The sequence below is a fragment of the Biomphalaria glabrata genome, chromosome 8 (genome assembly GCF_947242115.1).
Source record: "Biomphalaria glabrata chromosome 8, xgBioGlab47.1, whole genome shotgun sequence".
Classification (NCBI taxonomy): Eukaryota; Metazoa; Mollusca; class Gastropoda; family Planorbidae; genus Biomphalaria; species Biomphalaria glabrata.
The window spans coordinates 17,700,794-17,722,176 of record NC_074718.1 but is presented as its reverse complement, the minus strand read 5'-3'; the positions used below and the strand labels follow the sequence as shown (position 1 = coordinate 17,722,176).

Sequence of the window (21,383 nt, the reverse complement as noted above, 5' to 3'; positions counted from 1 at the left end):
TGGGTTTGGGAGCGGTCGCCCTCCCTTCCTGTACAGCACCTACCGGATTCACCTTCCGAAGGTCGCATGACGTGGATTTGTGCCCTCTCTTCCCACACTTATAACAAACAATTTTTGCATCCCCCTCGCTTCGCCTATTATCGTACCTGCCTGCCTGTCTACCATCTAAGCCTCCCCTTGGACTAAATGTTACCCTCCTATCAGTTGCGTAATTGGTATGGGGTTTGGAACGACTCCCCATGTATCCTAGACTGGATCCTTCCCCCTTGGGTTTAGATTTCGATGTTTCTTAACTCCTCGTCGCATGTGCCAGTCTATAGTTTTCGGCCAACTCTAAGGTTTGGTCCCAGGACGTGGGGTTTCTTTCCTTTAGAAATATTGTAAGCCCTTCTGATGCCCCATCCAATAGCTGATCAATCAGCAGTAGCTGAAGAAGGCCTTTGAATGTCTGTTCGGCCCCAGACATTTGCACCCATTTATTTAGGTACCCTTTGATTCTTGTCCCAAAAAGTTGATAAGTTTCTCCCCTTTCTATACGAGCTGTCCTAAATTTCCCTTTATACCCATCACTAGTGTATTCGAAGGATTTTAACAAGGCTTCCCTGAGAGATGGGTAATGTTTCGTCACCTGCACCTCGTACCTCATTGCAGTATTGAGGGCTTTTCCTGTCAATAGGGACAGCAGATAAGTGGCCCAGTCATCCTGGGACCACCCAACAGTTTGTGCATGGCGTTCGAAGCGAGTGATGTAACTATCTAACTCATCCACCAGTTCGTCAAATTTTGGGAGCTGTGGGGGTTTAAAAGGGTTACGGGGTGTATCTAAAGAAGAGCTTGTTGACGAGTTATCACCGGTGTCTGCTTGTCTATTTAACCTAGCTAACCCTATTTCCTTCTGAGACTCTATCCTAGCTAGTTCTTTCTCAGACTCTAACCTAGCTATTTCTAAATCTTTGTCGGCCCTTTCGGATGCAATCCGTGCTAACTCTAACTCCTTTTCTCTATCTGCCTTCTGTGCTTCTCTCTCTGCCTGGCGTTCGGCCCTATCGGCCTCAAGTAACTCTAGCTCTAACTTCCTCTCATTCTGAGCAAACGAGAGAATGTCCGACTCAGGGACACCGATACTCCTACCTAGCGAAATGAACTCTTGAAGGTCTCTTACCTTAGCCATTACAGAATTGAAAGTATAAAAGTTTTTATTTAATATGGAGGTAGAAGCTACAGAGAATTAGAAACTATGAGAGTATTCTAATGGCAATTTGCGCACAGCAGAAAATGAACTAATTTATAAGAATTAACAAGTACATGAATAGCCAAATAGGAAAAGATATCTGAATAGAGTCTAACGATAATGAATAGACAAATCAAGGTCTAGATTAAAAATAGTAGCCTTAAAACAAACAATGTAAACTATAGATTACACTAGACTCCCACTAGCAAGGACAGTATGGCGACAATAAGGTAACCACTGAATAAAAATAATTATATAGTGCAAAAAGTCAGCCTACCTTACAGCATGGAATTTTAGTTAAAAAAAACAACACAGCAGCTGAAGATCCAGTCTCTTGCGCTGATCCGACGAAACTTGTTTTTGAAATTTTTGATTAATTTGATTTTGTATTTAAAAAAATAAAATACAGTGGCATAAAATTAACTTAAAGTCAATGTCACCACCACTGTAAGTAAATTATATCCATACGATTCACAACAACACATCAGCAGTATCAGCAGCACATTCTGGACTCGAGTCTAGTACAGTAAAGTCAAAGTAAAGTCCTAGATCTTACGGGTGTACACTTAGACTTAGACTCAGGCTCTGAAGATGTAGACTAGACTGTAGTGGTTTCTCGGCTTGAGGTCTATAGTAAAGTCCTAGACCTTAGGGGTGTAGACTTAGACTCAGACTCTGGAGATGTAGACTAGACTGTAGTGGTTTCTCGGCTCGAGGTCTCTAGTAAAGTCCTAGACCTTACGGGTGTAGACTTAGACTTAGACTCTGGCGATGTAGGCTAGACTGTAGTTGAATAGCAGGCTATCAAGTCAGTTACATTTGACTGGTTCCACTGGATTCTAGTATAATGGCTCTGCCCCCAGCGACGATTGTGGCTAAAGTATCCGAAAAAAAAAATCAGCAACAGTTCCAAATATACAGCAGTTGATCAATCAAAGACGAGCCGTCCACTTTAGTTTATCAATCAAGGACGAGCCGTCCACTTTAGTTCCGAACGTACAGCAGTTGATCAATCCCGGACGAGCTCCCACTTTAGTTGTCACAAAACGCTAGCAGTGTGCTGACGCCTGCTTGAACTGGTCGTAGTCTAGGGTGATTCTGGAGGCCCGACTGTTGACGCTGGAACTTTGGTGGCTTTGGCCCTGGTCGCGATTTTGGTGTTAGTCTATATAATTAAGATATGAAACTAAACACCGGAATATAGTTAGAAACTATAACTTAAAAGTGTAACTTTATTTACACACAACATATAAACTTCCAAATGAAACGTTATATACAGGTACATCAACTACTAAACTAAGGTCTCTAATCGCTATCAACGTTAGATTTCACTATCAGTTTCTCATACAATATTGAGAAGACAAGCAGAAGCGGGAAATACGACCGTCCGCTCTACAAGACCCACGCCAACTAACTGTGCCTTTCTCAGAGCAAAAAATCCTCCCACGTGGACTACACCGCAACACAGTGGTTACGTCCCCTTGCATCATCAGTGACGCCTAACCTCAGTGGTTACGTCTACATGCATCATCAGTATCTGACCAGTGATGACCACTGCCCCTTTCCCCAGATTTCCCAGATCACCCCGCCCTCGTTGTAGCCTAGGTACTCTGGTCCAGTGACAACAAAATAAACATTCCAATAATAAAACAAATCTAATTAAAATATATTAAAACATAAATAATGACATTAGATCTAAAATATAAATAACAGTAACCAACTTAAAACTTTACACAATAACTAAGGCCATGGTAGTGGACTGCGGTTGTTCTGCTACACACACACAAACGGTTGTGGGCTCACGGCGGTTTGTGACAACTAGTCGATAAGACGATCTAAGTATGTTATTATTGTAATCAATGAAGAAACTTCTCTTCGACAAATACAAATACTTTAATCATGGGCGTAGCCAGGATTTTTTTCGGGAGGAGGGGGGATTGGGGGGATTTTTTATACGAATCCGCAAAAAATATATTTATATTGTTACGTATTTCTGAATCTTCTGGCTATATGTATTAGTTGGCACACAAATAAAAACACTGTAAAGAACTTGACGACTAAACTTTCAGTTTCATATAACTTTAATGACTATTAACTCTAACAATTCGTTACTGTAACATGTAACGTAGAAGACTGGACAATATCTGCCAGTTTACAGTTAGCTATACTTCGTTGCAATTTATCTCTTCACTTCGTTGCAATTCATCTTTTCTCAACTTGCATCGATCCGTATTTCACACAACAGACCAACGACACACTTCCCAGTGTCGCTCCAGGTCTCCCAAAGCTGAACCAAGTCGTACTCAAGTCTACCGAATCAGAGCCGCACACGTCTTACATCGACTGTATCGACTGTAACGGCTCAAGTCCACTGTAGTTCGCTGTATAGACTTTAACGACAGTAGTCCACTCCAGTTAACTCTACCCTAGTTAACTTGCATCGAGTCTTACACATTTCTCTTCCACTAGAGCCGCACACGTCTTATATATTCTGTATCGACTGTAACGGCTCACTCACGACTCACTCATGACTGACGTTCACATTAACTCCCTGACTTATATAGAGTCCCTAATCGCTCCTCCAAAGTTGCACAAACACTGCTAGTATCCACTGGAACAACACGTTGACCTCAACCTATCACTGTAACATTCATTTCATTTGTAACAATATGTATGTGTGTGTTTGTGTGTACATAATCTTTATTACATTATGACACTTCATTCTTTTGGAAGAAGCTTATTGTGCCCTAGAATTTCTTCCTGGAGTTAGTGGAAAAATTGTAGACTCCCCGTCTTTGCTAGCAAGGGGGTCTGGGGGAGCTCCCCCAGCGCGGGGCGAAGCCCCGCCGCCAAGCACTATTTCTGGTATTTAAAAATGCATATTCTGAGGTAACTACAGTGCATTTTCCTGCTATTAAAAAGTTTTATTTCAAAAAAATTATGCTATTCTTACTGACTTAGACCCTACCGCGCCGTTCGGCGCGTTTGCCGTCAAGCTGTTTCCACAAAAATCTATCACTGGTAATGTCTGAAGCCTCTTCCCACCTGCTCTGAGGACCTCCATAAATGTATGGCGCCAAGTTGTACTTAATAGAATGTCATTGCAACTCTTATTATGCGTAATTCATTTTGTCGGAGAACATGTCCCGCAAACCTCATGCGACGCTCTGTCACAATCTTACTAAGGGTCGACTTCCAGTTCGGCACAGGATTTCCTTGATTTAGACCCGATCTCTATAACTGACTCCAAAAATCTCTCTTAGCCATCTTTGTTGAGCCACATTCAGTGTTTTTTAATTTCGCAGATGACTGTTCACTGCACTTTATTAATGGAGCACAGCCACTTGTAGAAATGTGTAACCTCTCTTGAATACGCTCTTGGCATTAGGAGACTGTAGTTTGCATTAGATTTTATATCGAAAAGGCAAGTTTTATCGTCAAAATCATCTGTGGGAATTTTAAACTAAAAAATCTCTGGAATTTGTTTTTTTTTAATTGAAAACCCCCTTTAGCTACGGTTATAGAACTGTAGTTTGCTTTTGAATAATATTGAAGATAGAGATTTCCACCTCAAAACGCTTTGTAAGGGGATTTTAAACTCAAAACCATCTGAAAGGGTTTTAAACTTTAAAAAAAAAGCCATCTGTAGGAGAGGTAACGCTCAAATAATTTTAATGTGTAATTTCCTTTTTTTTTTTATATTGAAGAAGTATTTTTGTGCATCAAATCCATCTGAAGGGGGGTTTAAACTCAAAACCCCATTTGGCAACACTCATAGCATTTTGAGTGCGTAATTTGCTTTTTTTTTTTGTTTTTTACATTGAAGATGTATTTAGTAGTTTTAAACCCCACTGACGGGGGGTTTAAACTCAAAAACCCTTTTAGCTACGCTCATAGATTTTACAATGTGTAATATCCTTTTTTATATTGAAAAGGCATTTTTTAGCTTCAAACTCCACTGGAGGGGAGTTTAAACTCAAAACACCTTTGCTTACATTCATAGAATTTTGAGTGTATAATTGGCTTTGTTTGTAATATTAAAAAGGCATTTTTTTACCTTCCAACCTCGCTTCAAAGCCCGTTTAGCTACGCTCAATTAGCTGCGTAATTAGCTTTTTTTTTTATTGAATAGGTAATTTTTAGCTTCAAACCCTACTGAAGAGGGGGAGGGGGGTAAACTCAAAACCCCTTTAAAAATTTGAGTGTGTAATTTGCTTTTTTATATTAAAAAGGGAATTTATCGGGAACTTTGGTGGGGTTTTAAAATCAAAATCTTCCTTAACTGTGCTCTTGGAATTTGGGGATTGTCGTTTGCTTTTTTTTTTTTTGGTTTTGTTTTATAAAAGGGGGATTTAACTGCTAAAACCCCTGGTAGGGGTTTTTAAACTCAAACCCCCCCTGGTAGGGGTTATAAACTCAAAATCCCCCTGGTAAGGGGCTTTAAAATAAAAAATTATTGGCTGTGATGGGGCAAGTGATGGTTAAGTATTAAAATCACACCTAAAATAAAAAAAACCAAAGCAAAAAATTAGTCACTAAAGTCCGTATCCCCCCCCCGCAGGGATTTCATTTCGGGGGGGGGGGATTGAACCCATAACCCCCCCCCCTGGCTACGCCCATGACTTTAATTCAGAACTTGAAAAAGCTATTCATAATATTTACAATGATATACTGTGATTGAATAAAACATGTAAAATAAATTTCTACTAAATTAAATGATCTACACAATAATATGATCATTTCATCTTCCTTTGAGTTCCAACACGAGACTCTAGAACATCTTCTCTCTAACACGTTCCGCTCGACACTGACGGCAATCTAGAATCTTTCCCGGGCTCGAGAGCGTTACCACGTGACTAATATCTCTCCGTCGCATGGCCAACCAATAAAATACTACTTAACATACAATAGTTAACATTTCTGACCAATTACAACTATTCTAATAAAAGGTTTCTGTCTACTTGGATATCCCCGAGCTAGCTGAAATCCATTCGACTACCTTGGGCTAAATATAGACAAATCGTACGTGACAATATGATGGTAACATCACTATTTATATGTCTACTGGCTTAATCATTTATGTTGTTAAGTTTAATCTAATTAGTCACTTCAATACTAATAAATTAATTCTACATAAGTACTAATGTCATGACATTCATTTCAACTATCAATAGTTCCACATAATATTTACAAATAGATTGTTTAACTCTCAAAGTGCTGGCTTAGAAAAATATACATTACTTTGATTCCATTTATTATACAAGTAAATTATTGAAAAAATCAATACAATTTGAAGATTTAATCTCCAGAAAATATAATTAAATAATAACAATTGATCAACTATTTACAATTATACCGAAAAGTTTTTGCATTAGCATGTTTAATTGCTGTTTGCTCATTCTGCTAACATACATTGCCATCTTAATTCTTAGAAGAAAAAATTAATGTTATTTTACATCTAATGATTTTATATAATATAACATAACATAAAATATCCAATGTGTATCATTTGACACACTGAGTGAATTTATTCAAGTATTTCCAAATAGAGTTTACATAGATCTATACAAGTATATTTGTGTCCAGTATTCATAATATCACTTTACGTTTCGTCACCATTATACAAGGTTATAGTGACATTGCATATGACTGTTATTAATAGCACACATATATGGTAGTTAAATTAAAATAGCATAAAAAAAATATTTTGTTTGTAAACATGATAGTATTCAGGTGTATACCATTTGGAAAAAATCAACAATATTTACATTTGTGAGTTATTTAAAAAATTAGGTCAGCAGTTCAAGTAGTTCACTGTTGTTTACAATATGCTTGTTTACATTACTGTGTATGCTTACTAATCATGTACACAATCAGCACATCTAGTCATTATCATATTCTATATTATTGTCAAATTAGGATAATTAAATATGTAATGTACAATTAATCATGAAATGATAGTACAATAGCATTAAGAAAGGGGAAAAAATGTCATCATGACCCAATAAAATGGTACTAGATAAAGTAAGTGTAACAAAAAGTGTTATGACCTAGTTACATGATAGCAAGAAAAAATGTCAAAACGACCTTCTTGAAAAAATGTCAAGTTGTTTCTAGTTACCTTGTGAAATCACTCAGTTCAAATACTTTGACTAATGTGTACAATATCATTGTCCTCAGTTGTGTCTGTATTTTACCCAGGAATCTAGTTCAGTTTTATGGTTAAATCTCTAACTCCATGTGTGTTCCCTATAACAAGATCTTGGGCAGGAGTATCCATGACAACTACTTCTATTTGCTCTGGCCGCCATTAAGAAAAATAGTCAACTGTATCCTTCCGCCATGCTTTGATTCTCTTAGATGTTTTGACAAATGTTGAATGCCCTGGGTTCAATGTGTAAGGTATACACACTTGAAAAAGTTTATTTCTTAAATATAGAAATCAATATAGAATATACATTTACACTCACAGAATCGCTTGTTGACTGCAATACTAAAACTCAAACAAACTTTTAAGAGGTCAAACTATCAGCAAATCATGTTATGCTATCAGTCATGTCAAAAGACCTTTCATTTGAAACACTTTAATATTAACATGTTCAGTGCTTCAGAGTGATAAAAAGAAGGCACATATCTTAACTTAATGCAGAGGCGAAGGTAGCAGTTACACTTTTATTTTTTTTTACAAAGCTGGTATGAACTTACTCTATCTGTCTGTCTGTCTGTTAAAAAGTTTGAACACGTTCTTTCTCCAACACCCGATCGCTGATCAAGTTGAAATTTTACAAATTTATTTTTGTACTTGACAAAAAAAAAGATAAGTCCTATATACTTTGTGTGGAGAATTATGTCGCTGGTTTAAAGTTTGAAACTAACAATAGAGAACTATCCAACCTTCTATTTTCATAAGCACTTCGCTGGCCCAGTGGTTAGTGTATTGGCTTGATGGGCTTGAGTCCTCGAGTTAGAATTTAAGTCGTACAACTTTAAAAACATTTTTAAAATATAAATTGCGTTTAAAAAGTGATCACGGCAACATTCATCCAGTTACTCCCTTCCCCCTCCCTTTCCCAACTGGTCCAGACAACTTATAGGATCATAACACATTGAGAAAGCTAAAAGCATGAAATTGCGTAAAACAAAACAGTTAGTTAAAATATTTCTAATCGCACAGATTTATTGTTGTTGGGCCAAGAACTATTATAAATTGAATGACTTGTGACTGTACCAAAATAATTGATACGATTACAATTTTAATAAACTTTTTAATAAAGTTTTTTAAATTTTAAAATTATTTTTTTTATAATATCTTGTTAAATTTTAGAGTGAAATTTATTAGGGCACTCTGAGATCACATCAGGGCACTCAATGATCTACGCCAGGGCACTCCATAACCAATATCTTGGCACTTTATGTTCCACATCTTGGCACTCAATGGTCCATATCAGGGCACTCAATGGTCCCCATCAGGGCACTCAATTGTTCACATAATGGCACTCCATAGTCTACATCAGGGCACTCAATGGTCCACATAAGGGAACTAATGGTCCACATCATGGTTCTCCATGGTGCACATCAAGGCAATAAATGGTACACATCATGGTTCTCCATAGTAATAGAAAAGCCTTAGTTTGCATGCAAGGACAAAGAAGCCACACAGTGGGTATAAAAAATGGTGTCCCCCAAGGAGGAGTCCTATCCCCAACACTTTTCCTAATATTCATAAGCGATCTAAATCAAAACCTACCCAAAAAAGTTAAGAGCAGCATGTATGCAGATGACCTTGCCTTAATTAGCACAGAAGAATATGTAGGAACATCGAAATTTCGATTACAAGATGCTCTTGATAAACTCAATAATTGGTCCAAAGACTGGGGCATGTCCATTAACACAAAAAAGACAACATATACCATATTCTCACTGTCAACAAAACAACAAACAATAAAATTAACATTAGATAAGGAAGCTTTAGAAAAAAATGACAGCCCTACTTATCTTGGAGTCACCTATGACCCGAGACTAACCTGGAAAAACCAAATAGATAAAACACAGAGTAAAGGCATCCAGAGACTATCCCTCTGGAAAAATTAGCTGGCACAGATTGGGGAGCAAATCACAACATCCTGAAAAAGACCTATACCAGTTATGTAAGACCTGTACTAGAATATGGTGCCACAGCATGGGGCTCAGCAGCCCAAACCAACCTTAGAAAAATAGACAAGATTCAAAATATTGGTCTAAGGATAATGACAGGAGCAATCAAAACAACACCCATAAGAGCTATGGAGGAAACCGCTGCCCTGATCTCTCTGGATGAAAGAAAAGAAATAAAAATCCTTTCCCAATTCACAAAATTGGAAACCTTGGAGAGGCACCCACTCAGAACAAAAATCCACAAAACTGGCACAAAAAACCGTCTCAAAAGGACCAATTTCATACAGGAATCTCTAAACCTAAAAAAGAAACACCAACTTGAAAAAATTACTCTGGAATCCTCGATACACTATAATGAATCTCCACCCTGGGACGAAAGCCCTTTTCCTACTATAAGGGACCATATTGAAAACATAAAAAGAAAATCTGATTACAGACCAACAGAGCTCAAGGAAATAGTGAACTGTTTTCTACATACCAATTACCCTTGCAATCAGTGGATCAGAGTTTACACGGATGGCTCATCCCATAAAGCCACCACAAATGGAGGAGCTGGAATACTTATCGAATGGCCAGATGGAGGAAAGCTAGAAAAATCCTTTGCAACTGGAGAGCTCTCTGACAGTCACAGAGCAGAAAGGGAAGCACTAGCAATAGCTGCTACCATGCTAGCAAATCATCCAAGTTCCCCTCACAGTCAGATTGTCTTTCTAACAGACGCAAAAACAACCCTCCAAAGCCTGCAAAACTCTGATTCCCCTTATATTAAAAACCTCAGAACAGCACTCACAAAGCTCAACCACAACAGCAAAAAAACTGTCATTCAATGGATACCAGCTCACATACAACTAGCAGGAAATGAGAAGGCTGACACACTCGCCAAGAGTGGGAGAACAAACTCACAAGTAAACTCTGCTCTCTATCCAGAAGAAATGAAGAAATTAATTGTAGATAAAATAAATGAGAAATGGACGAGCTATCCCATCCAAATCACAAGAAAGATGATGCTTACTATAAGCTATCCCAACAAGACCAACGTCTAATCTTTCGACTCAGGACCGGACACAACAGAATGCGACAACACATGTTCCGGAAGCTCAAAATTGGAACCAGTGAAATCTGCCCATGTGGAGTATCACCAGAAAATGCCGACCACGTCCTCCAAAACTGCTCTCTCTACCAAGAGGCCCGTATAAGACATTGGCCCCAAATCACCCCAATAGAAAGAAAACTATATGTAGAGCTCCCTGATTTGGAAACCACTGCGCAGTTCATCTCATGTATTGGTCTAGTCATATGAACACTCCAACATAACAATGAGAACGATGAAGAAGAAGAAGAAAAATGGTTCTCCATGGTCCACATCAGGGCACTCAATGGTCCACATCATGGTTTTCTATGGTCCACATCATGGCACTCAAATGGTCCACATCAGGGCATTCAATGGTCCATATCAGGGCACTCAATGGTCCACAACTCACCGACCTTTTTTGTTGTTTACAAAGAATGTTACGCCAAATTCTTTTTTACTGTAAACTTCAATGTTGTGGGAACAGCACAACGATTTACTACATACCAGTGTCAAGTGTTTGAACAAGATTCAAACCTGACTTCTTTCTTTCGGCCGCTAAGTAATATAGCACCAAGGCCGTTGCTCTTGCACAACACCTTAGACCAACAGTCCAAGTGTGAGTATTATTAGCAGAAACATGATTGGTCATTGTCTCAAATGTCAACTTCGATCCCCAGTTGCCCTACAAGAAATTCGATGCAATATCTTAATTTCTGAAGGAACGATTAAACTTAGACAAGAAAACACTACAACAATATAACGTTTTTAAAGTAGTCAATATAGAACAGTAGTTCTGACTGGTAGCATCATTTTATTCATTCTATTGACACCACTGGCGGATCCAGAACTTTGGAGTGGGGGGGGGGGGCGATTTTTTTCCAAACCCTAACCCTAACGCCCAGTAAACCCTAACCCTATGCAAAAACGTGCGTACAGCATATATATATATATATATATATATATATATATATATATATATATATATATATATATATATATATATATATATAGGTTCCCGGTCATTTCATCCCCGGTCACTTCATCCCCGGTCATTTCATCCCCGGTCACTTCATCCCCGGAAACACTATAAACACATTAGTAACAAGTCATAAAATGTCAAAAACCATTCTACATAATCATATTTGTATACAAAATATTTAATTGGGGATGAAATGACCGGGGATGAAGTGACCGGGGGATGAAGTGACCAGGGGATGAAGTGACCAGGGGATGAAATGACCGGGGATGAAGTGACCGGGGATGAAGTGACCGGGGATGAAATGACCGGGGATGATGTGACCGGGGATGAAGTGACCGGGGATGAAATGACCGGTCACCATATATATATATATATATATATATATATTCGATACATGAGAATAAAATAAGACTGTTTCTCAATCTACGGCGAAAAAAAAAATGGAAAAAAAACAGTCATGTTGAGGCCTTTCTCTTGCACTCTTGGGGGTCTGGGAAAGCGCTGTAAGTTTCCTCAGTGGGGTTCGGTGTGAAGCCCCGACACCCAAAACCGTTTCCTTGCATTTTTCACTGCAGAAACGCATTCTCCTGACATCTACAGCTCATTGTTTATCAGTGGGGTTGGGGGGGGGGGGGGTCGGCCGAGTGGGGGGGGCGATCGCCCCTACCGCCCCCCCCCCCTGGATCCGCCAGTGATTGACACCCACGTTAGTACGCACACATCTTGGGAAGTTTGTAGGTCAGCTTTAAATTTAGGGTTAGGGTTAGAGTTAGGGTTAAATTTAAATTTATTCTTGTTATTGTTACATTCAATTTTAACATTTAGCTCAGACTAAACAAATGGGATAGTCTGAAAGACTTAGGTTTGGCCACATTTTGAAACGCGTTTGACTTTGTGATCTTATCATTTGACCTAAGTGAAATCAAGACAACAATGGGCTATAAAACTTGAATTGATAACACTTGTTTGATAAATAGATCTCTTGATTTAGTCCAACTTAAAACACCAAGATGGAAGCTCTAGGGTTGGCCCTGATGATCATCGTGGCTACGGGCAACGCTGTGAACTTTATGCCTGGCTGCAGTTTTATTGGAGGTCAGTGCATGTACACTGTCCAGCTTGGCCACTAGGGTCAATGTGACACACAACCGGTAAGCTCGTGAACTTTTAAAGCTAATACAAATCTAAAGAGAATGAAGGAATCAAGTTTCGTATTTACGAACAGAAGGTGAAAAGTGCTATTAGTTTTAGGTTGTCTGTCCGTCTGTCTATTTGTTGTTCCGTCTGTCAGGTTTATGTCTCAAAAACTACAAGTGCTACCGTGAATCTGATTTCACTACCTTTTTTTTCTCCCAAAGTGTAGGTACAACAGCTCATTTTGTCTCCTAAAAGAGAACAAGTTTATTTTTTAAGTTAATAAAACAATCCATTCTTTTTCTTTACAAAAAAAAAATACAATTTACCCTCTCAAAAGTTAAAAAAAAAAACAACTCGTAAAATTCAATATCTTTAAAATAACATTTTAAAAATCTTTTGGTACTTCTTTTATTTCAACAGGTCGCTGTATCCTCGGGAGCTGACTCCCAATGTTGTACAAGTGTTCAAACAGACTTGGCAAATCTCCAGAAGGATGTTCAGAACTTGAAACAACAAGTACGAGTTTAGAAAATTAAAAAAAAAGTGTTTTATATTTTTTAACTTGTTAATATTGGCTATTGGTCGGTTAGTGATGGAGGTCAGTGGTTGCTTAGTGGTCATCAGTAAGTTGTTCGGGCCTACCTCTAAATAGCAATTGTTGTCCTCCTTTTTAGTTTGTGCTGTCTATTTAGAAAAAAACTGTTTCTATTTTTTTGTGCTATGTATTTTAGCATTTATTATTACTTACCTACATAGAACTCATATATATTACTTACTATTACAATTTTTACAATAACAATTTTTTGCCATTGAATATTACCGCTTTTATTTTCTTATCGAGCTGAAATTTTTACACAAATTCGTGCTGCGTAACAACATGTATGATAAAGTCTCAGTATGGCTTAATTAACTAGTAAACCAGGAAAATTGTTTTATTTCTTTTTGATGTCTAAGTGTTTTATCTATAGGACTTGTAAAAGCTAGCAATTATATCGTCATTTTCTTATTTCTTATTATCTCTAATTTCGTTTGCTTTTGGTCGCCCCCATCAAAAGGTAGGACCTGATCTTTGTAATGAAAAGAATAAAATTAAAAAAAAAAAACAGATTAATGCTAATATAACAAACTGGTTACAAACTAATAGCCTGACGATTTTAGATAATCTTTCCGCATTGATTTGTAGGGATGTAGATCTACATAAACTAAACTTTTGATTTAGCACTCTTAAGGTATACATATATATATATATATCATGGGCGTAGCCAGGGGGGGGGTTGGGGTTCAACCCCCCCCCCCCCCCGAAATGAAATCCCTCCCCCCTTGGGGGGATCGGAATTTAGTGAATGATTTTTTGCTTTGATTTTGTTTATTTTAGGTGAGATTTTAATACTAAACCATCACTTTCCCCAGCACAACCAATGGGGTTTTGAGTTTAAAACCCCCTACCAGGGGGTTTTGAGTTTAAAACCCCCTACCAGGGTTTTTTGAGTTAAAAACCCCTACCAGGGAGGTTCGAGTTTAAAAACCCCTACCAGGGGTTTTGAGTTTTAAACCCCCTACTTGGGGTTTTTGCAGTTAACTCCCCCTCTTGTATAAAACAAAACACAAAAAAAATGCAAACGGAAATCCCCTAATTCCAAGAGCACAGTTAAGGGAGATTTTGATTTAAAAACCCCCTCCAAAATTTACGATAACCCCCCCCCCTCTTCAATATAAAAAAAAAAGCTAATTACGCACTCAAAATGTTATGAGCGTAGCTAAATGGGTTTTGACTTAGTTTTGAGTTTGAACCCCACTTCAGCGGGGTTCGAAGGTAAAAAATACCTCTTTAATAATAAAAACAAAGCAAATTATACACTCAAAATATTACGAGTGTAGTCAAAGGGTTTTATAGTTTAAACTCCCCTCCAGTGGAGTTTGAAGCTAAAAAGTATCTCTTCAATATAAATAAAAGCAAATTACTCACTCTAAAATCTATGAGCGTAGCCAAAGGGGTTTTGAGTTTAAACCCTACGCCAGGGGGGTTTGAGGCTAAAAAAAAAATCTTCAGTGTAAGAAAAAAGCAAATTACGCACTCAAAATGCTATGAGCGTTGCCAAAAGGGGTTTTGAGTTTAAACCCCCATTCAGAGGGGTTTGATGCTAAAAAAGACCTCTTCAATATATAAAAAAAAAGCAAATTACACACTAAAATTATTTGAGCGTAGCCAATTTAATCGGGGGTTTTGAGTTTAAACCCCTCTTCTACAGATGGCGTTTTTTTTAAAGTTTAAAACCCCTTTAGATGATGTTGACGATATAAAATCTAAAGCAAACTACAGTCACTTAATTCCAAGAGCGTATTCAAGAGAGGTTACACATTTTTATCAGTGGCAGGGCTCCCTTAATAAACTACAGTGAATAGTCATCTGCCGAAATTGAAAAACACTAAAAATGTGGCTCAACAAAGATGACTAAGACAGATTTTAGGAGTCAGTTATAGAGATCGGGTTTAAATCAAGGATATCCTATGCCGAACTGGGAGTCGACCCCATAGTAAGATTGTGAGAGAGCGACGCATGAGGTTTGCGGAAATGTTCTCCGACAAAATGAATTACGCATAAGAAGAGTTGCAATGATATCCTAGTACAACTTGACGCCACTCATTCATTGAGGTCCTCATGGCAGGTGGGAAGAGGCTTCAGACATTACCAGTGACAGATTTTTATGGAAACAGCTTGACGTCAAATGCTCCGAACGGCGCGGGAGGGTCTAAGTCAGTAAGAATAGCACATTAGGTTTTTGAAATAAACTTTTTAATAGCAGGAAAATGCAGTGTAGATACCTCAGAATATAAATTTTGTTGGCTTTCAATACCAGAAATAGTGCTTGGCGGCGGGGAGATTCTACCTTGATAATGGCTAGCGCTAGACGATCGAGGAAACATCGCCGCCCGAGGTGTAGAGTTGAATGGAGAAAGAAGGTTGACAAATCTTGTGTAGTGCCCAAACTGCCCAGCAGATCAATGGATAGGTGCAAATGAATGCAAAGCTAGATGTGAACCTGGCCTAACTTGTTTCCCTTTCTATAGGGCATATGATGTAAAGTTCATCTGTTTTTGTCACCTATGGTTAACGAGGGTGTCATGTAGCCAGCACAACGACCAACCGCCTTTACTTTTCCCCAACTAATGTCAGGAACCCATTAGAGCTGGTTGGACTCAAAGGCGCAAAAAGATTCGGAAGTTGAAATCCCAGTCTTCATCAGGATTCGAACTCGGGACCTCCGGTTAGGTGGCCATATACTTTACTGCTCAGCTACCGCGCAGTTTACGAGATTAACATTAATTTTAAATTAGGTTTAACTTATAATGCATACTAAATAGCTTTTTCTCTTTAAAAAAACTGCTTGCATAGGTGATTTAAAAAAAATAGATTTTTCGCTTTCAGAAAAAAAAAGTAGCCGTTGCATCAGAACTTTGAATGGTCTAAAATATTGTGATGTCGGATTTTCACTATCTTTTCTAGTTTACGAGATCTAAACGGGACGGACGGACAGATAGAAAGACGGACAGACATTTCACACAAAACTAATAGCGTCTTTTCCCCTTTTGGGGGCCGCTAATAAAATCTGCTTATTTAGAAATTTTTAAGGAATTTGTTTAGCACTGTACCATGTTGCGACGTTATGCAACTGCCGAAAGTCGCTGCATAAAAAGTCCATTTTAAAAAATGTGCGTGATATTTACATACAAAGTGCATTATTAGCCTTTATAAACAAACAGAAATGTTTTTTTTTTAATTTTAGCAGCTTAATTTTGACCAGAAAAAACAATTTTAACTATTATTTATATTTGTTGTAAACATTTCTTGCACCGGACCATGACCCCCCCCCCCCAAAAAAAAATCAACACTGTCATCATGGCTTTACATAACATTAAACAACGCTATGGCACCCCTGTAATAATGCAGTGGGTACCGATTCACGTAGGTGTGACTGGTAACACAATTGCAGACACTTTGGCCCACCAGAGAGGGCAAATTCCACCCACTGATCAGGCTGTAAGCTTTCATCAAGCCCTGGCTATAATACAAAAAACAGAAATGGAAAAGTGGTTTGACTGCTGGGACAAGTCCCAAAAAGCCCGTGGAGTCAGGGAGCGCATGAGGCGCCCTGAACGCACTTCCTCGTGGTGGAGGCTGTCCAGGCCCAAGCAAGCTATTATAGCACAGTGCAGTACATGTCATTGTCCTGTTGGCTCATATTTCTCGCGGCTATGGACAAATTTTGATTCACGGTGCCCCCGCTGCGAGGAAGAAGAGGAAACCGTGATCATATTCTGTTTGACTGCCCCAAAGTTGCTGATCTCCGTCTCGACAGGTCTGGGAAACCCAAAATTCTCAACCTGTATGGCGACATTTATGCACTACGCAAGACAGCAGGGTTTCTGTCCAGGGCTTTTGCAAGAGAGGATTTGAGCCTGCCAAGCCCGCATTCTAATGGAGTTTGATGATGATGTTGAAGATGATGTACATTTTATAAATATATTTGACTTAGTGATACTGAAAATACATGGAAATTGTCCTTTCTTTGTTAGCATATTGTAACATTGCCTCCCTTACATTTATGTAATTGTTTAAGAATTGGTGTATTTTATGAAAAAATCGCTTGCATAATTAATTTTATAAATTAAACGGTTTGCTTTTAGAAAACAAAAAGTAGCAGTTGCACCTAAACTTTTCAAGCCACATCACATGGTGAAATAATATTTTTCATATATCTTCTAGTTTTTGAGATCTGAGTGTGACAGACGGAAAGACGGACTGACATTTTGCACAAACCTTTTAGAGGCTTTTCCCCTTACGGGAACCGCTAAAAAAGTAAAGTTTCCCCTTTCAATCCTTGTGATCTATAAAGCGGAAATGTTGGTATTGGCTCATCGGTTACGAGCAGGGTGTCATGTGGCCAGCACAACGACCAACCAACTTTACTTTCCCCAACTTAAGTCAGGTAATCTTTAGAATGGAGTGGACTCTAGGTCACCTTAAAATTCCGAAATTCAAAATCCCTGTCTTTACCAAGATTCGAACCCAGGACCATAAGTTCGGAAGCCAAGCGCTTAACCACTCAGCCACTGCGCACTCCAACGTGAGATAGACAGAAACATAAATTGATAGTTGAGTACGTTCAGTAGAGTAAATGATAGACAAACTGTACGTTATATTGGACACCTACTTAAAGATATACAATAGAGACTGATTGATGATTTTTTAATATTTCTATAGATTCCGGCCCTGACTGATGTGCTCAACAAAACGAGGGCAGACCTAATCACATCACGAGCGTTCACCGAGTCGTTGCTAGGAGACAGACACTCACTTCTGGATATGTTACACAGGCTTGAGACAGAGATGAACAAGACAGAGACACAAAACTCTCACATCTTAGCTCTTGCAAGAGACGAGATTGCTTCTCTTAGAAGAGACTTGACGAACATGACCTTAGCTCTACGTACATGTCAGGCTGCCCTTGGTTTAACGACTCGACAGAATGTCGTGCCTGGTTAGCGATGTCTTGTCTTTGTATGATTTTTAAATCTTAAACACGCTGTGTCGAGGTCTGCTTCAATGGGTTAACACTAACGCTATTTGGAAAATCTCTATTTTTTTATTTTACAAGTTTAGTAATTTGTGTTAAAAATTATTATCTTATATAAGACAAGGTAATTTTATTGGTCAAAATAAATGAATTTTTATATTAAAAGCGTGAAGTTCTTTATTATTTTGATTAAAGGAAGGATAAGAATGACATTTTTCTTTAAGCTAGGGGGTAAAAGACATTAAAAAAAATACGCGCTTAATAAAGAAAATGATTATGTCAAATATCTTTTTTGAACGTCCTAATATAAATGGAAACATTAACAATATGGCTTTACTTAGCATAAAAAACAGAAGGTAAATAATGCATTTTACATTGATATTAGCACTAGAAGAATACATTCCAGACCAAATATTTACGCCCATCCAGTATTCCATGCACCGTTTCATCCATAAATCATCTTAAACATTTATCCTACCATTAATTCATTAAATTTTACTCTGAGATTGTGAGGAAATGTTACGAAAAGCAGGGTGCCAGAACATTCTTCAGCAGCAGACGTCTTGGTTGGCTTTGCCACGTTCTTAAAATGCCAGTAGGTCAACTTCCACAAGATATTCTGTATGGTGATCTAACAGAAGGCAGGAGAGCCACTGGTCGCCCACTTTTACGGTATAGAGATGTATGCAAACGCGACATGAAACTCTTCAAAATCAACACTAGCAGATGGGAAAAAGTGGCACCGGAAAGATCCACATGGAGAGCGAGCATAAAGGAAGATTCCTGGATTGCAGATGTCATACACAACAGAAGCAATAAGAAGGGTGAAAATGCAACGGCACATGCTAATTACATATGGCCAACCTGTGACCGCAGTTGTGTATCAAGGATTGACCTCTTTAGTTACACAAAAAGTTGCAAAGGGAAAAGATTGTTTCTCGAGATGTAAAATGCCACAGAGAAAGTTACTCATACAGGTCTCCCAAAACATCATTATCAGTTACACATATGTAAAAAAAAAACGGGATCTTCTATAATGGCTACATGTTGGTGTTGTAAGCGCTGTGGACTGTCTTGTCGATGGTTCCAGGCTCTAACCCTTATCATCTTGCAAGTGGTTTGCTGTAGGGTGTAATAATCGTCACATCTGCACAATTGAAACATGTGAAAAACAAGCAGACAAATCTATACAAATGTACCTATTGTTATCGTTACACCTTCAAATGTTTTGTCTGAGTTCGATATGGCAAAATAATTAGATCACAGTTAGGTCTTGATAGACGCGTGAAATACTGTAGTCTTACTTTATCTTACAACTCAAAAACAAATCTTGTAAATTGTTAAATAATGTTAGAGCTCCTTTGTGATAGCACTTGTATACGTTGTGAGTAGGAGAAATAAAGTAGTTAAAGAACACCTTTATTTTCAGATTCTTTAAGTGGAGATGTTCACCTGTCTTACTGTAGTTTCAACTCAACAGACAGCTGTGGCTACACTAAACTGAGTGGCAATACATCATTTTACTTGCTTCACACAGGAAGTTCCACTTTAACAGGACCTCAGGTGGAACACAGTGCAGGCATTAACACTGGTAGGTGCAACATCTGAAATTAATAAAGAGTGAGACAAAGACAAACACAGAGAGAGAGAGAGAGAGAGAGAGAGAAAACACTGAAAGACAGTATAAAACAATACTGCAATGCTGTATTGTTATTAAGCGAGATGCCTTCCTTTATTTTGTGCAGCCTGTGATGTCGGTCTTTCACGTTTAGATCTAAAAAAAAAAAGATCTAAAGTAAATCTGATTTCATCATCATTTGTTAAGATTGATCAGCTTCTTTGCGTTTTTTTATAATAATTTTGCTGTGCTACTTTGTACAATGTTTCTCTCGTTTTTTTTGTCTTTCTTTAATATTTTTTTCGAATTTGTAAATATTTCACTAGCATTTTTGATACAGTCTATTAATCCATTTGGCCAGAGTAAGATTCTCTAATAGTCTCTATTTGTAAATATTTCATATTCTTTGACATGTAGAAATCTATATTTGTTCTCTACTGAAGAAATCTATATTATATTTGTTGTCACCTAAAGAAATCTATGTTATATTTGTTGTCACCTAAAGAAATCTATTTTATATTTGTTATCACCTGTAAGAAACTATATTTGTTCTCACCTGTAGAAATGTATATTATATTTGTTTTCACCTGAAGAAATCTGTTATATTTATTCTCACCTGTAAGAAACTATATTCGTTCTCACCTGTAGAAATCTATTATATTTGTTTTCAACTGCAGAAATATGTGTTATATTTGTTCTCACTTGTAAAAAACAATATTTGTTCTCACCTGTAAGAATGTTATATTTGTTGTCACCTAAAGAAATCTATGTTATATTTGTTATCACCTGTAAGAAACTATATTTGTTCTCACCAGTAGAAATGTATATTATATTTGTTTTTACCTGAAGAAAACTATGTTATAATTGTTCTCACCTGTAAAAAAACAATATTTGTTCTCACCTGTAAGAATTCTATGTTATATTTGTTCTCACCTGTAAGAATTCTATGTTATATTTGTTCTCACCTGTAAGAATTCTATGTTATATTTGTTCTCACCTGTAAGAATTCTATGTTATATTTGTTCTCACCTGTAAGAATTCTATGTTATATTTGTTCTCACCTGTAGGCAGGTTTAGGATTTATTTGGGTTGTTAACTAGCAGTACACAATTAAGGTCCCGGGGTTTACCCTGACAAGAACATCACTCATACACAGTCGTACATAGAGTGACCAACTAGGTGAATAGTTTAAATAACAATAAAAATAAATGAATTTAATTGTATGAAACATATATGTATATGTACAATGAGGATGATAAATAGACAATAAATATATTAGATATGTATATATGTATAATAGGTATATATAAAGATATTATTCAATAATTAATTTAATCACCTTTGCTACTGCTATCAACTTGTCACCCTGGTTTTATGGTCCACCAGACTCTGACCGACTGGCGTCACAAAACTGCCAACCTCGGTAATAGTAAAGTTAGACCTCAGATAATTGCCAATTTGACAATGACACTGAAAAAACTAATTTATATTTCTGAGACGGCAAGCGACGCCCACAACTCCAACACTGGCACCCAATAAACAAATAAACACAATACTCTCAACTTCTACACTAAAACTAGAAATAGTGACAACCTCATACAACATACAATAATAGA

The 21,383-nt window shown here is 37.6% G+C and overlaps 1 protein-coding gene across 4 annotated transcripts in view; it reads left to right on the top strand.

Annotated features, from left to right (window-relative positions):
• The window catches only part of LOC106077022 (MAM and LDL-receptor class A domain-containing protein 2-like), a 129,145-nt gene that overhangs the window by 87,007 nt on the left and 20,755 nt on the right, over nt 1-21,383 (top strand). Inside the window, exons 2-4 of one of the 4 annotated variants that reach the window (XM_056039110.1) lie at nt 12,994-13,089; nt 17,837-18,113; nt 19,579-19,740. The exons of 2 other annotated variants lie outside the window; for them this stretch is intronic. In XM_056039110.1, the coding sequence (XP_055895085.1) occupies nt 12,994-13,089; nt 17,837-18,113; nt 19,579-19,740 (535 nt within the window). The remainder of the gene's footprint in view (nt 1-12,993; nt 13,090-17,836; nt 18,114-19,578; nt 19,741-21,383) is intronic. One more of the 4 variants, XM_056039113.1, reaches the window with a different exon arrangement.